The 24,323-nt window shown below is 35.3% G+C and overlaps 1 protein-coding gene across 2 annotated transcripts in view; it reads left to right on the top strand.

Annotated features, from left to right (window-relative positions):
- The first annotated feature begins 3,144 nt into the window (after window positions 1-3,144).
- Window positions 3,145-24,323, top strand: part of HDAC9 (histone deacetylase 9) — a 638,632-nt gene continuing 617,453 nt past the window's right edge. The window contains exon 1 of one of the 2 annotated variants that reach the window (XM_072964902.1): window positions 3,145-3,232. In XM_072964902.1, the coding sequence (XP_072821003.1) occupies window positions 3,217-3,232 (16 nt within the window). In that variant the 5' untranslated portion in view covers window positions 3,145-3,216. The remainder of the gene's footprint in view (window positions 3,233-24,323) is intronic. The other variant, XM_072964900.1, reaches the window with a different exon arrangement.

The raw sequence follows: 24,323 nt of genomic DNA, 5'->3' as shown, positions 1-24,323 counted from the left end.
GAGGAGAGAATTTGTTTGTGTTCCAAGATATGGATAATAATACATACATGTTTTAATATCTTTTTCCCTTACTCAGCATTGTATTATGAATGTTTTTAGTGTCATTATTTTTAATGTCATAATTTACAGAAACTGTGTTATATTCCATCCTATAGTTATACCATAATTTCCTTTACTGTTGCTCTTAGACTGAGGATATAGACACTTTGCTTTTGTTCACATTTTAAAATAACAGTGTGATAGACATTCACTTACATAAATCACCATCAACATCTTTGATTTTTTTCCTTTAGAAATGATTCTTAGAAATGAAGACACTCTCAAAGAGGGTGGACTTTTAACAAGATTCTTGATATATTGTGACAATTTTGTTTTCCAAGAAAGGTGTACTTATCAGTAGTACAGAGAGTCCTCTTCACATCATATGCTTGTCTTCATCATGTATTAGCATCAATTGATAAGTAAAAATGTTAATCTTTCATAATATACATTTATTCAATTACTAGTGAAGTTGAATACTTTGTGTTATGTTTGTTGAGGAACACACACACACACACATACACAAATCCAGGAGTAGTCTCCCTTTCTTTTCAGCAAGTGTATTAGATATGTTGTATTCTGATGGCAAATAAAAAACTTATTTGAGTATATGTCAATAAGCAAGCTCTCAGTTAAAAATAATCACTTTAGCAGCAAGTTTAATCAAATGCTTAAAGCATTTTAAAGAGACTACATCTGGGATGCTGTCCTCAGAAAGATGTGTTGTGTGATACTATGCTTATGAGATAGATTTCTATGTCTCCTTTTATGCTGAGCAATTGATAATTTTGTTGTATTTGCCCTGGGTTCCCCAACAGTGTCAAGCTAGCAACTTTCAAACCTGCAAACATCTGCTTTTGTCATCAAAATTGAAAGCTATAACTGAAAGGAAAGATTCAGTTCATAAACTGAATAATCTTCTGATTTTGCTGAACTGAAATGAATAAACTTGAAAACATATTTAAGGACTGAAGCTCCAGTTAGCATAGAGCTTTAAGACTTGAGAAAAGGTGAATTTCCTTTCAGAGTAAGCACCAGCATGACTGTACTCCCTAAACAAACAAACAGAAAAGTAACAACTCCAAAAATTATATCATCATTACCACAACAATTACTGTGATTCTAACAGTTACTTTCTATACAGTTTGCTGATACATTTTCATAATTTGCAAAAAATCAGTAGTAATTGCAGAATTTTTAGTGTGTATAGAGCACATTTTAAATGGTCTTATTACACATGATATTTTAAAAGATGTCAGCTTATTTTCCCAGGAAGTCATGCTTGGTGCTTAAGAGGATCAGCTTTGAAACATTTCTAATTAAATATTTCTAATTTGGGGGAAAATAAGTTTTTAAAGGAGCAAAATGTTATCCAAATCTTCAGCAGATTGAAGACTAAGACTGGCTTGTAAGAGGAGAGGTTTTGTAAAGTGTTTCTTAAGCCTTAGAGGAAAATAAAATAATTTTATTGAATTCAAGTATGCTTGGCTTCTAATATTAATTTTGTAAATAGAAAAGAGGTAATTAAATTACTGAAGCACCTTGATTTTAAAGGTTAACTTTATTATTAATAATATTATTATTATTTAGCTCATAGGAAATTTATTTTTTACCTCTTTTAAGGCCCTAGATCGACACACAATTATTTAAGTGTTTTCAGTGTTATACATTCAGTTTTTTAAATCCTGCCTGTGTGAGCTCTGGCTATCTGATAATGGAGATAAAATAATGACCTATATATCTGGAACACAAGGTAATGAATCCTGTTACTTGGGTACATCCCTCTTCTGATTTGTAGATTGCTTAGTATTTACATCTGGTCTTTAGCCAGTGCTTGAGATGGAGCAGAATTGAGTATTTGAGAGATACTACATTTTTTTGTCCATTTCAACTGTGGTCCTTTCTGAATATGTTCAAAGGGCTTTTCATAGTTATTGTCCTTTGATTTTTTAAAAAACTAAATATACTTTCTATTGCTTATTTCTTATTATAAAACCTCATGTTCATTTTGGAAAAATTAGAAAACACTGAAAAGTAAATAGGAGAAAAAAAAAAGACCCATCCATAGAGAGTTCCTGTTTAACACATTGGCAGCTACTCCAGAGTCTGTTCTATAGCATTCATCTCTAAATGTTTTTATAAGATGAGACCAAAGCCTTGGTCACTTGCATGCTACACTAAATATCATATCTTTTATATTACCTATTTTGTAAATGTCATTACAATATTTTTTTAATTGAGCAGCTAATACCTAAGGCAGAGATCATGTCAGACTATGGACTGCTTGCCAGTCTTTTGAAAAAGGAGGTTTCACTTAAAAATCCAGTTGTTTATTTTCTCTTGAAAAATGAGAAGCTCTGCAGTGCTCAAAATCTGCCAGTTATGGCTGCTGATGGCTCTTGGGTGACAGCGTTTTGTAGGCTGCGATCTTTCGGAGTTGGATCAACATATAAAAAGTATTTTCATTAAGATGTATCTCAAGTCCTGTATTTTCTTCTCATTTATTGCAGATTACCTAGAAAACAGTTCATAGCTTCCTCAGAGGACATTTAATTTTCTGTCATCCAGAGGCACGTATCTACTACTTTGTCCAATGTTTTAATTGCTAAACTCCAGAGGAAGAGAACCTTCCAGACCAGGGCCTCAAGTTGTAGAAGTTTCTATATCCTGTAAACTGGCTCCCTTCCAGGACAGAATAATTTATCAACAAATGAAACACCAGCTACTTCCCACACATCCTCTGATTGCATTAAAAATCACTCTTTTCCCCACCCAACTGAGGAGCTTATGCAGAGTATAGAGCTGACAGATACTCTCTCTCCTCCTCCTCCTCACTTTGTTGAATTACTGGTTTCTGTAGTCTGTTAGGCTTCTTATTAAGCATAATAAAATGTTCATTCATTAACTGTCTCATGCCGATGAACTAGATATTGTCACTCTTTCCCCTCAAGTTATGCTGTGTTTATAAAGTCGTGCTGTAGCAGGGAAGTTAGCTGGAAAACTGATTTTGTGTCTGCAGCATCAGGTACTATTTAACCAGTGGGAGGGACTGATAAAATTAGCAAGTTGACTAACCACTTCCCTTCCTTGTGGCTCTTTAATATTATAACGGATACAGAAAAGTTCAGAAGGACTGGGCTAGTTTTCGAAACCACAGCACACTTTGGCAAAGAGGGAATGCACAGCAGAGCGGGTAAGTTTCTTTCTTTTAATCTTTTAAGAGAACTGTGAGAAGGATATTGGGATGGAAATTTTAAAGTTTGATCATACAAGTAGTCTTAAGTAATTTGTAGGTTGTGGAAAGATAAACCTGTTAACGAGGAGGGAAGCAAAAGTTTTTCCAATCAGCAGCGGTAGCTCCAACAACAACAAACATTCAAGTGAGCTAAAGATTGAACTCCGGGAATGTCTTTATTGTTCCGGATGGACGAGACTAAAATATTCTGAGGGGAGGATTCTTGTACTCGTAAAAATTTTGATAAGTAAGTTCCTGCACTCTCAGTTCTTGTAATCCAGACTTTGGAATTATCAGCAGAGGCATTGACTTACTGAACTCAGATGTCCTTCTGGATCCTGAAACAGCTTAAGATCTTCAGTTATCTTCTCTGTGGTTGAAATGTTTGTTGCTTTCAACTTTTTATTAAGGAAAATCTTAAACAAAAACAAGAGTAGGGTGAACAGTATATACAGGAATCTACATAGATTCCCTGTGCACCTATGACACAGCTTCAAGAGTTATGAAGACAGGTCCCATGCTGTTTCATCCACACCTTGGTGGCACACTCCCCCACCTTTAGTTCAGCTGAATTGCAATATTTGAATGTGCTCATTGTGAACATTAAATGTAAGAGGCTGAGAATCTCCTAAAAGCTCATACCAGTTCAGTAATGTAAGTTTTAGAGAAATGTTATGATAGAAAATTCAATTATGAGTCAGAGAAAGCAAGACCAAGTTTCCAGTGGTTGCTTTACCTGTGGGGGTGGGAGTACAAGATAGTAGTTCAGATTGTGAACTCTGAAGCCAGACTGTTTGCGGTCCAATTTTGGTTCCATTGCAATTCAGCATCCTTGTGGAAGTTTCACAACGTTTCTGTGCCTTGGTTTATAATCTGAAAAATGAAGATAATAATAGTACTGATCTTTGCAGGGTAGGAGATGATGAGACAGTGCCTGTAAAGATTTCACAAATTGTTGAGAACAGCAGGTACTCACTGTAGGTTAGTCCTACAACTGTTTGCTGAAATTATTAGAGCAATAGTAGAACTGAGATGTGTTCAAACAGGAAGCAAACGTGTTTGAGTATACTTGGTTGTCTTCTGACCATTGTTTTTCTCCTGATCATTTGATTATGTGAGGCTAAGAGAAATCCCCTGAGATCTCTTTCTTGCTCCTGAAAACTCTTCACCACCAACTCTGAGTTAGTTCTTTTTGCAAATGGTGTCAGAGCTGGTCTTGTCCATCCTCTCGCTTTGAAGATGAGAGATGAGAAATTTGTCTAAGCTCACAAGGCAAGGAGTAGTGGACTGAGAGAGGAGTCATGGGCTTCTCTAATCCTTGCAAGGGGGTGTGTTGTAATTGGGCTTAGGAACCCTGCTGGGCTTGGGAGGGCGCCTCATATCCGAGCTCATGTCCTTTCCTCTCAGGGTCAGAGCTCTCCAGGCTTGCCTCTGCTTTCCAGGGCCACAGCTGCCCAGATCATTTTCCTTAGTCATGAGGTTGGAGACATTCTGACGGTGGCAACAAATAGGGAGGTGAAGACCTTCCCTGCTCTGTTACTTCTCCACAGTATTAATAAAAATATGAATGGCTGCTGTTTATTGAGCATTTACTATGTGCCTGATACTGCACTAGGTGACGTTCTCATAGGTAATTTATATAATATAGATAAGGGAACTGAGGCACTGAGAGATTAAGCAATTTACTTTGATTACCCAGCTAATAAGAGTCAGTCAGGATTTTGTTCCAAGTCTGTCTGACTTAACCATGTCTTAGAGCATTTGTCCATAAGAAATCAGTTTATGTGTATATGTGCAATCAAAACGCATCCACGATTTTGCCTGTAGCCTTTCCTGAAGGTGAAAGTCATTGATATTCCTTTAAAGCAAGTTGAATGGAAAAGCTTTTGTCTAGCAATAGTTTTCCCACAGTGAATTTTCATAATGCTTAATTATAAGCTGAAATTTTGTCAGAAATCTTGTAAAATACAGAGGATGGTGGGGGCGGGGGTGGGGTTACCAGTGTAATGAGGTAAATATTGAACTGAGAGGATAAAAAAAGAAATGCTCTTTTAGTAAATTAACCATGCCTCAGTGGTGGATTTTGTTTTTTAAGCCGTTTGTCTCTCTTGAGTTTTTGTAAACGATGGTTGAAATTCATCTAAGTCAATTTTCGAGAACATGCAGTGCTGTTGTAAAACAAATGATAAACACTGATGCGCTGCAGAAATAAAAATTGGCTGAATCTTCTGGGAGGTGCTGAAGAGAACTGGGACATACGCAGTCAGACATTTTAGAAACCTGAAATTAACTTGCAATGCTTTTTCTTTTAGATTACTTACTGGTACAACTGTAAAAATAGAACCAAACGTGTGAATGAAGGGAGAGGTTAATTTCACAACTTGGGAGAATTTTTATTTTCCCCTTCAGTGGAGTAATGGTGTTTAAAAAATATTTCCTTCACTAAAAAGGACACTGTCTGAAATTTCCAGCAAAAAATGAAAACATCAGATATAAAATGATTGACTTTTCTTATCAGGCAATAGGATACATTCAGTAATCTTTCATCTTTACTTTTATCTTTTCTTCACTGGCTACAGGCTACAGTACTTTTGTCATCATGATAGAATCAGCCAGGCTTTCCTTACAGAAACATTGGAAGAGATTTGAAATCCTGCTGTCTTTTTGCAGAGAAGTGGGGGGATAAATGGAATTGAGGCTGCTGGTGGGGGAGGGACTTAAATGGGAAGGATCATTGTTGTAAAGCATCCTTGGATTCTGAAACCTTTGAGAAAGCAAGGAGGCAATTTAGTACTGGCAAGCCATTTTTTTCCAGAATTAATCCAATAACTATGTTTTTAATTTTCCTACTAATGTCTTTATCTCATAAGAGCATGATTCACAACTAGAAAAGTAGGATTCAGGGGTGGAAATTTCTGTATCTGTCTTTGGTTAGAAACAGGTTCAGAAGTGCCATTTAGCTTATTAGGGTTCCCTTCTTTATGCACTAATGTAATTTCAGATGGCTTGGTCACCCTCCCTGGATGACTGAATAGCGATCCTCTCAGGCTCCCAAATCCACCTTTTCTGTTCTAATATTTAACATTTGTCCTCTTTTATGTCACTTCTGTTTGGAGATTAAATGTTTTGTTAGAAGTCTTGAGTGACTAAAGCATTGTTTTTCCTTGAGGAGTTCTTTTTTGTTCTATCAGCCATTTAGTCACAACTTTTTACTGTTACCTACTCTGGAGATTCAGAGATCAATAATCATAGCTCCTACCCTCACAAAGTTTACAGACTAGTGGTGAAACAAAGTTGTATGAAATGAGTGAAGCTGTAGTTCATAAAATATATCCTGTCTTTCTTGGACCAACTACATTGGGAAAGGCAGTGTGTGTGTGGATGAGACCAAGCTCTGAGATCAGAGAGCCATTGTTCAGATCCCATTACTCTGCGATTTTTGTGTATCTTACTAACCTTCTTAAGCCTTGATTTCCTTATCTGAAGAATGATACCAAGCTCATAGGGGTGTTGTATGAATCATATGTTATAATACATGTTAAATATTTGCACAGTGTGTCATATATAATATGGGGGATCAGGGAACGTTTCTCTCAAAAGAAGCTCACTTTAAGATGAACCTGAATGACACAGAAAGATCCTTCTAGTCACAGAGTAACTGCATGTGCCAAAGTGGTAAAGAGTTTGCTCTCTCTGAGAAAGAGGGTAAAGGCTAGTTTGGTTGAAACACGTCAAGAGAGGAAAATTGCTTGCAGGTTTAGACAGAGGAGTCCAGATTGTGCAGGGCCTAGTAGGTCATGGTAGGGAGGTGACATATTGTTCTAAGTGCAATCAGAAGTGATTGAAAGTTTGCACAGGAAGTTGTATGATCTGAATACTGGTTTTAAATTAGCTGCAGAGTGGAGAACAGATTCTCAAGAAGCAAGATTAAGACACATGGAAACAGGTTAGAAGATACTTAGAGTAGCCTAGTCCAGAAATGACAGCAGCCTGGAATAAGTAGTCCCAGTTGGTGTAAGGGCAGTGGACAGAGCTGAAAGATTCAGTATAATCAATAGGATTTGGTAAAGATTGGATGTGAAAGTAAGAATGATGAGAATGTCAATTTTGATTCTGTGGCATGAGCAGCTGTGTCAAAGGAGTTGTCATCTATGAAGATGGGACAAATTGTTGGAGGAGCAATCTTGGACATCTCAGTTGAAATGCTTTTGAAACATTCAGGGAAACATGTTAAGTAGGTAATTGATGGCATATAGATGGTGTATGAAGCCATAGAAATAAATGTGATCACCTAGTGAGATGGTATGGTGTGAGAAAAGCTGAGGGCTCAATACTCAACCATTCAGAAGACAGGTAGAGGAGAAGTAGACAGTAAAGGGTATGAATAAGTAGTAGCTAAAGAAAAGGGAAAACTAGAAAGCATAGAATATTCAGGAAAAATTAATGGTTACCCATATCCACTGCTAATTCAAAAGCTAATAAATTACCAAAACATGTCATGGGATTTGGTAATGTGGAGCTCATTGGCAGACAACAAATAGGCAGAAAATTTAATTTCTTTAAAATATTATTGCATTTTGATGTATTGAGTAATCAATTTTACTACTGACTAATTCAACAAATGGATAAGGTTAATTCTACTTAAAAGTCATGTTGTTTCCCTAAGTGACAATATATTTATAAGTTTCTATTTTATTTTCACATAACTGTATAGTATTCAGGGAAATAATAATAAACTATTTATGCCAGTCTGAATTTATTTCCCCTAAAGTGTGAATTGCTTGAACTCAGCACTTTCTTCATATTTATATTTCTAATGTGAAAGCTGCTGGGTACTGTCCCTAAGGGCACCTCTTGGGGTGCCATTCAATAGACAGGGGCAGTTTTATCCTCCGGGGATATTTGGCAATATCTGGAGACATTTTTAAATGTCACATTTGGGGCAAAGTATGCTACTAGCTTCTAGTGGGAAGATGCCAGGAATGCTGCTAAATATCCTATAATCACAGGATATCCTCACACAACAAATGATTATTTGACCCAAAATGTCAATAATGCAGAGGTTGAGAAACCCTGACACTGACTATGATGCAGACCTCTGCAGGGCCCACCATGATGTGTTGGCAATAGTAGTTGTTGACTTGAGTTTTTCTGCAAAACAGTGGGGATCTCTTATTGTGTTTCTCATGGTCTACCAGTAAGTTTGTGTAGTAAGTAATTTTTGAATTTCATTTGTATGACTGCCTCTGCAGAATTAATTTTTAACAGAATTTACCTATAGTATTAGAAGTAGTAGGCAGTACTCCACCCAATGGATGTTAGACTTTTTACATCAGAGTTGGAACCTTTCAGGAGAATTAACTCCTATGCTAAAGTATATATTAAAGACATAAAAACAAAGATATACAGACAGTTTAATGTTAAAAAATAGTTTTGGAAGTTACTAGATTCATTTTTTTAAAAACCTAGAAGATCCCATCCCTATTAATTTTTGTTTACTTTCAGTTTATTATAAAATAGTTTATATATCTAAAATGTGTATGCATAAATATAATGAACTACTAGGTAGATGTAACCAATTTAGGAAATTGAATACAGTGATTATCAATGAAGCCTCCTATGTGACTCCCCACCCCCAAAGATGAATACAACTCTGAATTTTTGTTTGTTTCTTTAATTTGTGTTAAAGTTTATATATATATAAAAATAAAGAAGGTAGGGAATTAGAGTTTTTAAAATGTTTATGTCTTTGAAATTAGACCCTTATCTTACACCATACGCCAAATCAACTCAAAATGAATTAAGGCTTAAGCGTAATACCTGAAATTCTAAAGCTCCTAGGAAATAATATAGAGGGTGAACTTCATGTTATTGGCCTTGACAATGACTTCTTGGATATGACACCAAAAGCACAGACAACAAAAGCAAAAATCAACAAGTGGGACTACATCAAACTAAACAGCTTCTACATAGCAAAGGAAACCATCAAAAGAATGTAAAGGCAGCTTACGGATTGGGAGAAATTGTCTACAAGCCATGTATCTGATAAGGAGTTAGTAGCCAAAAGATACAAGAACTCAATAGGACGAAAACCAAGTAACCTGATTAAAATGGGCTAAGGACTTAAACAGATGTTTCTCCAGAGAAGACATGCAAATGGCTAGCAGGTATATGAAAAGATGCTCATTGTTGCTAATTATCAGGAAAATACATATCAGAACAATGATGTATCACCTCCCACCTGTTATATGGACATAAAAAAACCAAAATAACAAGTGTTAAAGAGGATATGGAGAAATTGGAACCCTTATGCACTGTTGCTGGGAATGTAAAATGGTGCAGCAACTATGGAAAACAATGAGGTTCCTTAAAAGTTAAAAATAGAACTAATATATGATTCAGCAGTCCCACTTCTGGGTATTTATCCAGAAGAACTGAAATCAGGATCTCAAAGAGATATTAGCACCCTGTATTTATTGCCATATTCAATTCACAGTAGCCAAAAGGTAGAAACATCCAACGTGTCCATCAACAGATGAATGGATAATGTGGCATGGATGCAATGGAATGTTATTTAGCCATGAAAAGAAGAAAACCCTGTCATATGCTACAACATGGACTAACTTTGAGCACATTGTGCTAAGTGAAATAAACCAATCACAGAAGGAAAAATACAGCATGATTCCACTTATAAGAGTTATCTGAAGTAGTCAAACTCATAGTAAAAGAAACCAGGAATGGTGTTTGCCAGGGCTGGGGGAGGGGGAAATGGAAAGTTGCTATATAATGAATATAGAGTTTCACTCAAGCAAGATGAAAAAGTTTTAGAGGTCTGATGTACAACATTATGCTTATAGTTAACAATACTGTACTTTACTATTACACTTAAAAATTGTTGAGAGTAGATCCCATGTTATGTGTTTTTTCCACAATTAAAAAAAAATGTCTATGCCTAAAGGATAGATTGACAAGGGGTAAAATGAAAGAATAAAACAAGCTCAATGTTTATTTGAGAAATGACGGCATGTGGCTGTGAGGCCTCGCACCAAGGGTGAGGACAGTGGCACCAGTAGAAAGGAGTAGATATCTTTGTGACTGTCTGTATCCATGGATAAAGGCTGAGCCTGAGATCAAAATGGTAGTAGAATGGAGGTTTTATTAACAGAAGCACAGAAAGAGACAGGGGACAAGAAGCAGACAGAGTGAGATTGATTTTGTACCCTGTGCCTTTCTTCAAGAAGATCGAAGTACCATATTCATTATCTGGACCTGTATTTGCCATGGCAACAGGACATCTAAGAGTTTGCTCTCTCGGGGCAATTCCAGAAAGGGATGTAGTCATTGTCGAGATAGCAGAACTAGAGTCAGATATCTGAGTCTTCAGTGTGGGGTGCAAGTTGAAATCATATGAAAAGAAGAAAAATATGGACAAAAGAGATCTTATGTTGGGGAATGCCCATAGATGGTGGGATTGAACATAACCATTATGAGCTTTTTCTATTGTTTTTTGCTTATTTTTGTTCTAAAATCCTTTATCAATTTATTTCTACTTCACATGCTTCCTTTGTCTTTTTCTCTTTACAATATATTTTATTGTAGCAGGCTAACATTCAAAACTAGGTTGGATTTTTGTGACAATAAATATGATGTTTGGATCTGGAATTTTTATATGACTTGTAACAAGTTTTTAGTCCCGATCGAAAGGAGTGTAATTATCAGAAGAACCAGAAGTGGCATCAGTGCTGGTACAACTGTGACATCAGTGATGTTTGTTTATAGTGTTGCTGTTCCCCTTTTATTGGCTTCTTTGACTCTTCAAAATAAGAAGTTAGTCTAGATAACATGTACAATTATTTAAAGACATGTTCTCTGCCTTTTGAGCTTTTCTCTTTTCATGAACCTTCTTTCTACCTGTTAGAGCCTAAGCCTAAGGGATTTCACTCTGCTCTTTACTCTCTCACACCCAATTTAAATGTTACAGCTCTACATTCCCTTTTCTCAGAGGCCTGCTAGTTTACTAATGCTAATGTGTCAAGTCTGTATTATTCACAGTAATCCACAATATGCTATTATTGGCCTAATGTATTCACTCCCAGATGGCATCTTCACTGGGGGCTTCATGCCTGCACCTAAAGTGGAGCTTAATGGAGAACTATTCAGGTACAATGGCAGATGTAAGCCAGACAGGCCTGTATTAGTATTATTTATTTTTACAAGTACTTTTTTTGGCCCATAGTTATCTAACCTTTATCAACATAACATAAGAAATTTAAGAAAGACATAAATTTTTATAATTTTCTTACTTCACGTGATTTTCAGAAGAAATGCTTACTTTTAAAGTGGTTAGCTTTCTTTTATTCAGCTTGCACTTGAATTAATTAACTAGGTTCTTAAGTCAGTTTTTATGTTATCATGGTCCTGCATAGGACACTCGTAGACGTATACTACAGCTGCTCAGTGTTTTAACTCTCCCCATATGAAAGGTTATACAAACAAATAGTAAACCTGCTATTCTAGATTTACCTGTAAGAAAACTAGAATTTTATTACAAATATTATACCAGAATTTTGTAGTTTTGTAATAACACCACGAATGAAAACCCAGTAGGTAGAAAAAATAGTATTTTATATTTACAGTTAGGATTGAATCTGTTTGGTTCAAAATGATGAGTTAAATTTTAAACTTTTTTTGGAGCCCAGCTTTTCTTAAGTTTCCAAATGAATAAAGATGTTTATACAATTAAAATTCAGTTTGTTATTAAAAACTGAATTAAGATGACAGTGAAAGAACAGCCTCAGGTGTGTGATCCTGCATTTTAAAGTGGTACATTTAATGTTTATGCAAGAGTAAGACTTTTAAAAAATTTTTTATTTTAAAAAGTGATTAGCACCTTGGCTGTATAGCTCCTAAGATTTTTTTTTTGTAACACTGCATAAAATTTGAAGTGTTTCTTACTTCAAAATTTGACCTACTTAGAAAACTTCTGATAATTCCAATGTAATATATTCCCTCAGTTTTGTAAGCGCCTTTGGGTAATGTATTGGAGAGGCAAGTAATCTCATCAGGGAGCGTAATGGACCCCATCACATTTCAAGATATATTTTTTTCTTCTACTTCTGCTTCAAATTTAGTTCTGTGTTTAATGATACCACACTCTACTGGCAAGGGTACTTTTCCAAGTAGTTAAACTCTCTTTGCATACAAATGGTGTTTTTGGTCTGGCTGCCATTGCAGATCTTTTCCTTGAAATGAGGTGACATAATTTGATTTTTTTTACAGTCAGGAAAAAAGTGTTTGTTCATTTTGAGAGGCTAGAGAAAGAAAGGTTGTCACTGAGAAAATGCATGGTTTGACACAATTCGAAAAATGGATTGGTGCCAACTAGAGAAACCAGGAACACATTCTTTCTTGGTTTAAAAGTACGATTGGTCTGGTAGTAAAGGAAAATCTCCAGGATCAGGGACTTGGCAGTGAAGAGGGAAGCTGCACAGAGGAAAGGATCCCAACTCACCTTCACCTTAGCAAACACTTTTCCCTACTGGATTCCAGTGAGCTGCATATTTTAGTCACTGAAGTTAAATTTTGAAGGCTTTTCAAGAGACTCTCTTGACAAGTAAGATATTGTTTACTACCTAGACTTTTACAGATGAAATACTTTAGGTACCAAGAAATATTAGGCAACTTTCCCAGCATCTCAGATGATTATCACCCTAAAACTCGAATCTTCCTCCTCCTAGTGCAGTCTCTCTCTAGGTACCATACTGACTTTTCCAAGGAACGTCAAGAATATAGGCTCTGATTTCAACAGGTGGAAGACATCTTTCCGTAAATATCAGGTTTGCTTTGACTTACCAATACCTGAATGAACAAACCCAATGACTGAAGGACGTTTTGAAAGGAGGTTACGTAAGCCATTACAAAAATATATTTAATAATATATAAAATACTTCCTGAACTAAGTAGAATAAAGCAGATTATAAAGCTATATATTAATTATATATGGAAGGTTTTCTTTTTCAAAATTCAGGCATACCACAAGCACAGATTGATTCAGTTCTTCTTTGCAAATATCATCTTAAATAAATATAAGTAAATATCTTAATAAATATATATTTTAATGTTCTTGAACTATATACAACACAAACTATTCCAAGTAAACATGCAGCTTATATTAAAGCTAGGCAAAGCCTTATCTTGTCTATACTTGCCAGAAAAAAAAATTCCTGCATATTTTGGAAGACAAATATGATTTCATATACATAATTGACAAAATGCTTTTAGAAAAAGATAATCATTTTACTAATGGTTATGAAATAACAGTTGAAAACTCTGAAATCATGGAGTCTATAATAAAATAATAGTTAATTATTTAATTATTTAAAAGTTAATAATAATAATTAAACTAATATAATAGTTAATATAATAAAAATATGCTTGCACAATTCTTCATGGACCATGCTGAGAAAAATACTGTCAAGTAAAGAATTCAATAGAGTTAAAGAGTTTAGTTTTCTTTTTTTTTAAACTGAAGCTAAGAAATGCAAACATTTTTGTCCTTTAGGTGAACAATACTTTTTCCTGCAATGCAGTTTTTAAAAAATAAACTATGTGTTGCATATGCATTTGAAGACCACATCATACTCATTTTGTGTGAAATTGCTTAAAGAAATATTCTCTCAAGTTAAATATTCAATTGGAATTTTGTATTCAAAATTCAACGTAAGCAGCTGAATTATATTTTAAGGTCATAATATTATGAGCTCTTTCTAAGTGAATAGGAGAGACAATGCCTATATTCTTAGATGGAGCAAGTTAATTTCAGTATGCTAGTTGAAGTTGTGTTTTATGATAGAACATGAAAATGTCTTTATTTTAACTTTACACTGAATGTAATTATAGGAAAAAACAGTCTAGGCACATTATAGATTATTTTTTTTGCATGAAGTGACTTAATACTCTATTTCATTCCAGAGACTTTAGTTTTCATTTAGTATCCCACTGAGATTGTAAATAGCTTAATACTTTCTTTCATATTACTATCTAAGCATTTAAATATAGAAATAAAGACCAAAACTTTGACTTACTGCATTTGAATATATGAATATATATATATATATAAATGTACAACAATAAGCATGTGTATAGAATGCATCACCATATTATCTTTATTTGTAACTCATGAAATACAAAATAAAGAAATCAAAATAAATCTCCCCTCAAGTGAGGAGTGCTATCCCCTTCTCCCATTTCTCCACCCAGAACTTACATTTAATATTGAAGGTAAAAGAATGATGCAACAGGAAAAGGTCTACCTTGTTATTTAGATGTCCTCAGGTGAAAAGGTCTTAGCACATGTATGTTTTCCTGTTCCCTCTCAACTGCCACAGAGTTCAATACTTGAGAAAATGGGTTTTGCATAAATCTTCTACTGTAGTATTTTTGTGCATATGTATTTGACTAAGTGATTGACTTAAATGTTTGATGAATCTGACGTCATATGTGTGGGTATCTCAAATCTAAAATATGGAGATATTAAAAACAGAGGTGTCACCATCAGCTGTCATTTTCCTTAAGTGGAAATTTCTCTTCTAACTTTAAGAGCCCAAGTTGCAATTAAGTAGACAATGTGCATGTGATTAATAATACTCCCCAGACTGCTTGTTTGTTTACACTCTTGGGTCAGTGCTGCTGATTTTATGCACTTAATTGCCACTTGTGACGTATGCCCTTGTGCACAGCTCTCTAATAATGGTTCCAATGGGGACTCACTTGGCATATGTAATTTTTATGCATCATTTCAGTCAGCAAATGAGAAAAATCCAGATGATGATACTAAATGTATGACTTTTCTTTTTTTTTTTTTTTTTTGGCTTAGTCACTGCTAATGTATAGTGTGGCTGGAGCTGGGGGTTGAGATATCATGGAGAGGGCATTGGTCTTGAAGCCAAGATGATCTTGATTTTAACATAAACAGTATCATTGACTAGCTCAGTGACATTTGCAAATTGACTTTGCCTTTCCAAGTCTCAATTTCCTCAACTATAATGTCTACTTTGTAAGGTGGTAGTGAAGGTAACATGAAATAATTTATATAATGCTTGAGACTAACCTTCCAGAAGACATAGACAAATTGACTGCATCTTTATGAGTCTCAGTTTCCTCATCTGCAGTGTCCACTCAGTAAGGGATAATAAAGGTAAAATGAAATTATTATGTGAAACTGGAAACTAACCTTCTGGAAGGCATAGATAATATCTAGTCTCTGTGCAGTGCAGTGTTTGGGACATAATGAGTACTCAGTAATTATTTATTTGAATTAATTAAAGCACTTAGAATGGTAGGTGTTTAACAAGTATTAGTACCATATTTTTCTGTTTTGGAGGTTCTATAGTTCATTGATTTACTAGCTAGCAATAGTTAAAGACTTCAGTTAAATAACTTTTTGAGGGGGTCCTAATTTCCCACATATACAATATTAAGTGTGATTTTGTCAACTGGCCTTTTTATGGCTTTTCCTAAAAGTATGTGATTTCACTGGATGCAGTAGCAAAAATTAGCCACTAAGAGATTGATGTTTTTCATAGAAAGAGCAGAACATGAGTTAATGTAATTACTAAGTGTGTGATAAATTCATTCCCACTGTAACAAAGTCAAGTGACTAGCATAATAAGCTGTTAAGTTTTCAGAGATGGCAAAGGAGTAGCTGTAGAATGAGACCTTAGATTCTTAATGTTGAAAAGCATAGGTGCTGGAGTTTGTGGTAGACGATTAGTTTTCTACCAAAATCCATTCCCCCTTGTTTCATGAAAAATAAAACTGTAACTGAGCGCACGACTGTAACTGAGCTAGGCACTACAATTCTCATTCTCCATTTGAGGTAGGTGTTGCCATGTGATTAAGTTCTTATGAACAGAATGTGAGTGTTGTGTGCTGCTTCTGGATCTGTGCTTTAAGACATTTGTTTGTTATTCTCCGTGCTCTTTCCCTCTCCTTTTGGCTGGAACCTAAGAGGTTTTTATCCACCTTCAACCATATGTTGATAGAGTGCTCTTACTTTTCCAAACCATACATTTCCAAAGAACCATATCTAAACTCTAAGGTAAAGAAAGTGTAATTCCCCTTTTATCAGCTGGTTTTATGGTCTGTAAGCCAACAGGAAGAAGCAGTTATCCGTAGCCATTTGAATGACAGAAAGCTCTGCTCTGCCCTGTGGAGGTTACAGAGAAGCAAAGTTTCTGATTTTTAGGTGGGGGTCTAGTTGATGAGATGATAAGACATATACATAACACACTATGTGATGTGGAACAAATAAAAGCTAATGGCAGAAACTGTTTAAAGGTTCAGGAAAAGGGAGCTGGCACAATGGGCTGGGCTGGACTGATAAGGAAAGCTTCGAGTAGGCATGGAGGGAGATGCTTTCTGGGTCTTGAGAGACTATTAGAACAATGTATTTTAGTTTAGGTCCACCTCAACCCTAAGCAGGCCCTGAGGCAAGGAATCAACTTTAAGTCATTTATTTGAGAGGATATTCCAGGAAACTCTTAATAGGGGGAAGCATCAAGAGAATGGAAGGCAGTCCCCAAGATACTATGTTATCAAGTAAGTTGCTACCCTGGATAACTAAGGCTTAGTTCTACTGGGGGACTGAGGGAAACAGTGTATAACATGCACACCAGAGATATTCCACCCAGGGGTGAGGGAGCTGAGGAGTTTGTATGCCAACTCATAATCTTAGTTGTTGGTTGAGGGCCACAGGACAGGACTTAGGTGGCTGTGGGAGTGTTATGTCCCTAGCATTTCTGGCCACTGGAAGAGAAATACAGGTATGGGCAATAGGGGATCAAAGTCTAGCCAGTTTATACTGCAGTGGTAAAGGCAGAAAGACATGGAAGGGCAGTTAACAGCATCCCCTATAGCACGTTTTCAGAAGCAAATTTGAGTGAAGCAGCTTTAGACGTGTTCCAAGGGTGTGCTTATGTGGTTCTCATTTGTAAGAAAATAAAAGTTGATAGTAAGATGAGTTTAGCTAACATTGAGTAATTAGGAGTAATTCGAAATTGACTGGTGGATTCCGGTCCTTCCACACACAGCTTTGGTCTCTCTTCATATACTGTTGTATTCATGCGACTGCTCTGCTTTTCTCAAACACCTTTTGATCAAGGCACTTTCCTGCTCACAATCCTTGGGTGGATACCAATGCTGATAGGATTCTGTCTTAACTCTAGCCTTAAATTCAAGACTTCTACAATCTTTTCAACATTTTTTCTAGCTTCACCAATACTTTTCAATATAAATTCTTCATTCCAACCAGATTGTTTACTCCCATTCCTCCTATTATTCTGGACATGTGAAAAACCTCCCACTTACTTACATTCTTCCCATTCTCCGTATCCACTTTGGCAATCCTCTTACATAGCCATCTCTCATGGCCCGCTGAGCCAGCAGTGGCCTCACTTCTGTCCTCACTGCACAGTTCACATGGTGACGTGTCTTCTGTTACTAACTTGAATTGTTATTTCTCACTGTTATTTTTAAGTTTGTTGTGTGCGTATGTCTTGATTCCCCAGCTAGATTGTATACTCTTTGAGAAAGACAGTTCTGTCCATTTTGGGGTAGGGCGTTTTGGCAAGACGATCTGCTTTGAAGCCATACTTCCTGACACAAACTTACGAGTTTTGTGTCCATGGGCAAGTAGTTGATGTCTGCATGGACATTTATACTGATCAATAAAAAGAATGCACATGGGTGAAACTTCTGCCTAATACATATTAGAAAAGTCTCTTATATTATGAGAATCTTCTTGAACATTGACTTTTGTGAAAAAAATGATTATTATTTAGGGCCATTCAAAGAAAAAACAAAGCCAAAGTCCTTCTTGTTATGCTATGTCATCTCAAATTAAGTGCTTAACCATCTTTAGTTTCTAAAAATATTTTCTAACATTATAAAATCATAGCAATCAAAATCATGGTGATATTTTAAAAACAGTAGTCATATACATAGAAGCAACATATATTATTGATAAACACCAAAGATCATGTGGGAAATGAAGGTTATGCATCTATGAGTCTCCATCTGACCAGATGTACCTTCTAGGTAATGAAAATACTTGAAGTCCTGCTAGATGTAGAAGAGAAATGTTTCTGAGACTAGCAAAAATACGTATATATGAAATGTTACAAATAAGTTAGATTTTTGTTAAAAGTTAGCCTATGATTCTGAAAAGTAATGAAAAAATTCTTTATGTATGCTCAATTTCTTCAATTTAAATAAAGATTTCAGAGCATTGTCTTAGTTTATGTTTATATTTCTGAGCAGTGTAATATTTTAACAGTGTTGTGAACCCATTTTGATTTTTAAAGACTTCTTAATTCATTTAGTGAACTTGGTTTTGGCCAGCTAGATTACTTAGAATGTGAAATTGGCAAAACCAAGCCCACGTAGAATATTTTAAACATCAAAGAGGGGGAAAAAAGTCACTATTTTAGCTGTTTCCTTCATAGTCATGTGGGTTTATTTGACCATGTACAAGGAAGGAAAGCTTTTCCTGTAAGGAAAAAATTAAACTTGAACTCTGATCTGTAATTATTTAACCTTTAGAAAGTTTACAGCTTTATCATTGGCTATCAATAAACCCTGCTCCCCACTAAAGTGATATTGGATTTGCATTTAGTATGTGATAGTGGTTTTAAATGTTTTTTGAAGATGTAAAAGTTTTGGTAGCCTCTGTAGATGACTGAAGATATACTACTTTGTGGGGAAAAGTGTTAGGTCTGACATGGAGAGATGTTCTGTTAATCCTTTTCTCATTGCTAGATTTATAACAAAAAGTAGAAACTATGTAAAGCCAGAATATGTTATATGTATTGTCTGTATGAGAAGTTGCTAGCCATTATTTTCCCTCTTATTCATACTGTCACCCAATTTAGATTCCAAATCTGAGGATTAATGTGAATTTTTATGGATGAATATGAAGACAAAAAAACAGTACATCAAATGCCTTCTTGGTGCTGTATTTTAAGTCCACTTTATAAGGCAGGTTTTACCTGCATGTGGGGATATAAAAACTGAGGTCTAGAAACCTCAGGAAGCTTGTAGAAAGTCACATGTCTGGTAAGGGGTGAATTAGCGTAAATCCCATGCTCCTGTTTATGCTTGTTGATGTCTCTACATCAATATCTATTGGCTATATTTTATTGCACAATTGTAAGTGTACTGAAACTGACCAGAATTATGTGTAAAGCTGGGCTTATTTTATGAAATTTTGGGAAGAATTGAAGTGTGTCATTTCTAGCGCAATGAAATGTTCAGCCCTTCATGCAGGATTCATTTTTCTCTACCCACTGGACATCTATCCTTGGTTTAAACACCCATTTCCTTCAAGGTCTTTCTAATGAGACTATGTGGATTTTCCAAAAAATAGATTGTGTCAGTGACAGTTTATTCACCTTACTTACATAGTTCGAGGAACTGCTTATTTAAATTTAGATACTGTTTCTGATGAAATGTTTTGACAAAGTAATACCAGCTTGATACTATTTAAAATATTTTGACAGATGGGAAAATTGTTTCAGTCTGAGTTGAGCAATACTTTATTGCAGTATTTTGCCAGTTAGAAAAAAATGGTAAAGGTAGCCTCACTGTTCCCGAAAATAACATCCTTCCAATTCTCCCTGAGAAAAGAAAGGGCTCCATTCAGTCCTAGATTACAATATGTGTACCGCGTATGTTAAGAATTCAAGCAGTTAAAACAAGAAGGAACATTTGGGGATTATTTCCAAACAGGGAACATTTATTGTTCTGTAAGCAAACAGAACCTAAAGAACTTTAAGGAACATTTGTTGCTATAGCACTTTATCAGAGCTTTCTCATGCTCTGATGAGTGTGCTCTCAATTAATGATACTGAATCACTAGGATGTAAAAACTGGTTGAAAAAAATCCTTAAATCCAGTTACTTTTATGTCTTGAATTTTTAGAATGCTAGTATAATAAAAATACTTAAAATTTCAAATCAGTTGCAAAGGAATAAAGTACAGGTGATCCTTGTTTTCATTATTTTAAGCAAATGTGTTAAAGAGATAACATAGGACAGTGGTTCTCAAAATGTAGTTGCTGGACCAGGACCATCAGCATCACCAAGAAAACATGTAAGAAATTCACATTCTCAGGCTTCACACCAGGCCTTTTGAATCAGATGCTGGTGGAGTCCTGTCATCTGGGTTCTAACAAGCCTTGCTGATGATTCTGATGCATGCTGTAATTTGAGAACTGTACAGATAGCGGCTTTCAAAGTATCCCGTAAAGCTTCTTGAAGGTCTACCACATGGAAAGAGAAGGAATTGGTGAGGAATGATGAAGAAGGCTTTCCAGGTTCCCCCTCCCCCAACCCCCCACCTATGTCAACTATGGGAGACATGATTTTCTATCAAAGGTTTTAGATTGGGTTCTGCCACTGAACAAAGTCTTGAAAACCACTGGGATACATCTTTCTTTGGAGGCTGATGTTTAGTGGCCCAGAAGGGCTTCTCAGGGTGATAGTTTCTCCGACTGTGTTCATATTATTTTAGCCATTTGGTCTTGAAACTGGGCTTGGCCAGTAAAGGAAGAATTGCTCTGTGTCTCAGCAATAGCTTCATGCTCACCAGACTCCTAAGGAACATATGTGCAAATCAGAATGCCAGTTTTATTTTTCAAATTACAATGAGGAGAATAAAAATAAAATTTATACAATATCGTGTTTAGCTCCTCTAGCTGCTTCTTACTGTGCACAAGTTAACATTTAGAGTTGGGGATATCCTTGTCCAGTGATTGGCACCGGTAAAACTGATTCAGTCCCCTACCTTCTGCATTTTGCTCCAGGTGTGATGTAGAATTAATAATGGATTGTTCCTTTAAAAGCAGAATCAAAGACAAGAAAAGTTAATATTTTCTCCAGGCCATAATGAACCTGTATGAATCCCCTTCACACACACACACACACACACACACACACACACACACACGTTATTTACTAGATTGCTGAGGGCGCTTAAATTTATCATCTCTCTTATCAGAAACCACATTATATAAATATGCTGTGTTATTACTTTCTATTTTCTGTTTTTAAAAATTTTCCAAGTGATAACTGACAATTGTTTTTATAGATATTTTAATATTATTAAACTTCAATAAACTTTGTATGTATATTTGCTGTCATCAATTACATGTTGATTTTACTTATTTACTTCTCTGAGTTCTGCAGATGATGATGACAAAATAGATTATCATTATTGTAACAAAGATCACAGAAGGTAACAAACAGAGTGCTTGTTAAGTGCTAGGTGATATACTGAGTACTTGCTATTTATTAATACATTTTTTCCCGCATAGTTAATCTGTAACAGAGATTTTTAAATTTTTGAACATGACCTCTAATGAGAAATTGAGACATAGTACACATAATCTCCCTCTATGTATATATTATATATGAATGGAAAAATTTATGATAAACTCTTACTATGTTTAAAACTCATTTTTTTCTATTCTATTCCATTTCATTCTATCTCATTCAATGAAAGAAATTCCAGTTGTGATGCAGTAAATTGATTTTACTACGCACACTAATGGGTTGCAATCTGTAGAATGATAAGTTGTGCTATCACATTAGGTAGTATTATTACCCATATTTTACAGATAAGGAAATAGGCAAAAAGAGTTTATGTAAGTTGCCCAAGTTTAATTAGTAAGTGGCAAATCCGGAGTTCAAACTTGGGCAGTCTTTCTCTTATGAAAGCTCTCATTCATAACACTGTATTTGTCTTGCCTATTCAGAACCTTCAAATTGTGGTACAGTCCTCCTTGACTGGGGAATTTTTTTCCCCTAAGTACGGGAACAGTGTGATGTTGGTTTCAGAATTCCTAAATCGAAGGACTTAGATATGGAGGGTAGACATTGACCGTGGGCTAGGGACCAGCTTTGGAGCTGCCTTTCCATTGAAAGCACCATTAAAAAATTTTTTTTAATATAACTTAGACTATGTGCTTGTTTTGGGAAACTTTTGAGGAGAGTCTGATGAAGGTTAATTTGGAAGGGAAATGGCTATTGCCACCAAACTATCTTCTTTGTGCTACCAGGGGAAATTTACTTTAAACAATCCAAAAAACAGCTGGTGGAAAAGATGTTTACTCAAAGTTAAAACAGTCTTTGTTATGTGAAGTTTCCTGGTGAGGAGTGAAGAGAAGATGAAATGGAAATTGTTTGCATTATTGTCGGACTTTTTGTTCTGACTCCTTGTGGGGCATGCAGTTAGATGTGAAAGACTGCTAACTTGGCTGAATGTTTTTGGACACAGATATTGTTCCTTCCCTAGTGCTATTAGATATGATTTTAAAATATGTATTAGATATACAAGTACAAAATTCAAAGACAGAAAAGCCATAGAGTGAAAAGTCTGTATCTCTCCCCTCTTTCCCTTGGTTGTTCCTCTTCTCTCTTCAGACTCAGTCACTGCTGTCTGTTGTTTGTATGGTCCTTCAGAATCTTGTGCTCTGTGTGTATGTATGTGTTAAAATAAATATATTAAAACACATTTTCTGTGTCTTGCTTTTATTCCCCTTATAGTGTTTCTGAAAGTTTCTTCCATATAATATATAGAAGTGCCACCCTTCCTGCTCCTTTTTCATGGCTACATGATATTTCCTTGTATGGATTTTCTAAAATTTATTTAACAGGTTTTCTATTAACAGACATTAGGTAATTTCTAATCTTTTGCAAGCCTGATTATTTTACATGCAAATTGCCCTTAGGGCTCGGCCTCCTCTGTGTGGTCTTTTATTCTGAGAAGACGATACACAGCCCTCTAGATCTTTGGCAGGAACTGATAAAGATCAGACTGTTGAATAAAGTCAGGTTTGTATCAGGAAGTTGCTTGATCTCAATTTTCTTGGCTATCTATTTTTAGCTTCAGAACAGCAATCATAGTAAGAAATCTTTATATCTTGCCATAGACAGTCTTCTCTTGGAACATTAAAGTGGTCCCTTGAAATGATTCAAGGACACAATTACTAACAGTTTAGTGGGTTAATTAGGGAGGTTGAGTGTTTATTTCTAGAAGGACAAAATGTTTGTACACTGAAAGTTCTATCTGCTTTATTCTCTGTAACCATTAAAACTTTTTCAGATTTATTTTCCTATTATTCATGGAGGTTTGGAAAATTATATGGAAGATACATATTTTCTTAAATGCATGGTTACTTATTTCTTTGTCCTATCTTTGAAGACAATTCTGGGAACTGTTCAGGTTTACAAAGAAGACATTTATTAACTATCTGAGTTTTCTGTCATGTATGCATTTTCAGAATGTTTTAGCCAATTTCAGGAAAAAATGTTCAATATTAAGGATAATTATATGAGAAATAGACCAGCAAGGCAATCAAATGGAAGGCTAGTAGAAATGTATGGATGAGTGATTTGGTCCATCCTGTTTAGCTGACTCAATTTTATTCACACTAACTCAGAAGTAACAAAATTGATGCTATGTAGCACATATTCTGTAGAAAACAATGCTGCAGATTCTTTGAGAAATGATTTCAGAATTTCATATTTTCCTGTCATGAGATTTATGACCTGGCATTAAAAATAATTAAGGCTCAGATCCAAATACTTAGTTCATTTCCTCTTGCTCAGCATTTAGTAAAGATGTGAAACACATTAACCAGACATTGGTTAGCCAAGCTTAGGATTCAAGGTTTGATATCCTTGTCACCATGTGTGAACTTTGAAATATTTGGATTTTAATATATGCAAATGCTTTTATAATGTGCTATGTGTTAGGTGAAAAATTATTACACATGCCAACAATTTAATTTAAAATGCTACTCCTGAATATTTTATAAATCTCTCGAATAATAACGTACACCTAATGAGCATTAGAAAGTTTCTGCTTTCTTTGCTAAATCATGTGGCCTCCACTGTACTTAACACACTGCCTCAGTTTATCCTTTTTGTGCTAGGAATTTTAAGTTAAAATAGAAAAATAATCAACAGTCCAAGTTGGACTGCAGTCATAT

This window comes from Vicugna pacos, chromosome 7 (assembly GCF_048564905.1).
Source record: "Vicugna pacos chromosome 7, VicPac4, whole genome shotgun sequence".
Classification (NCBI taxonomy): Eukaryota; Metazoa; Chordata; class Mammalia; order Artiodactyla; family Camelidae; genus Vicugna; species Vicugna pacos.
The sequence above is the reverse complement of the archived record's forward strand: the minus strand, read 5'-3'. Positions and strand labels throughout refer to the sequence as shown.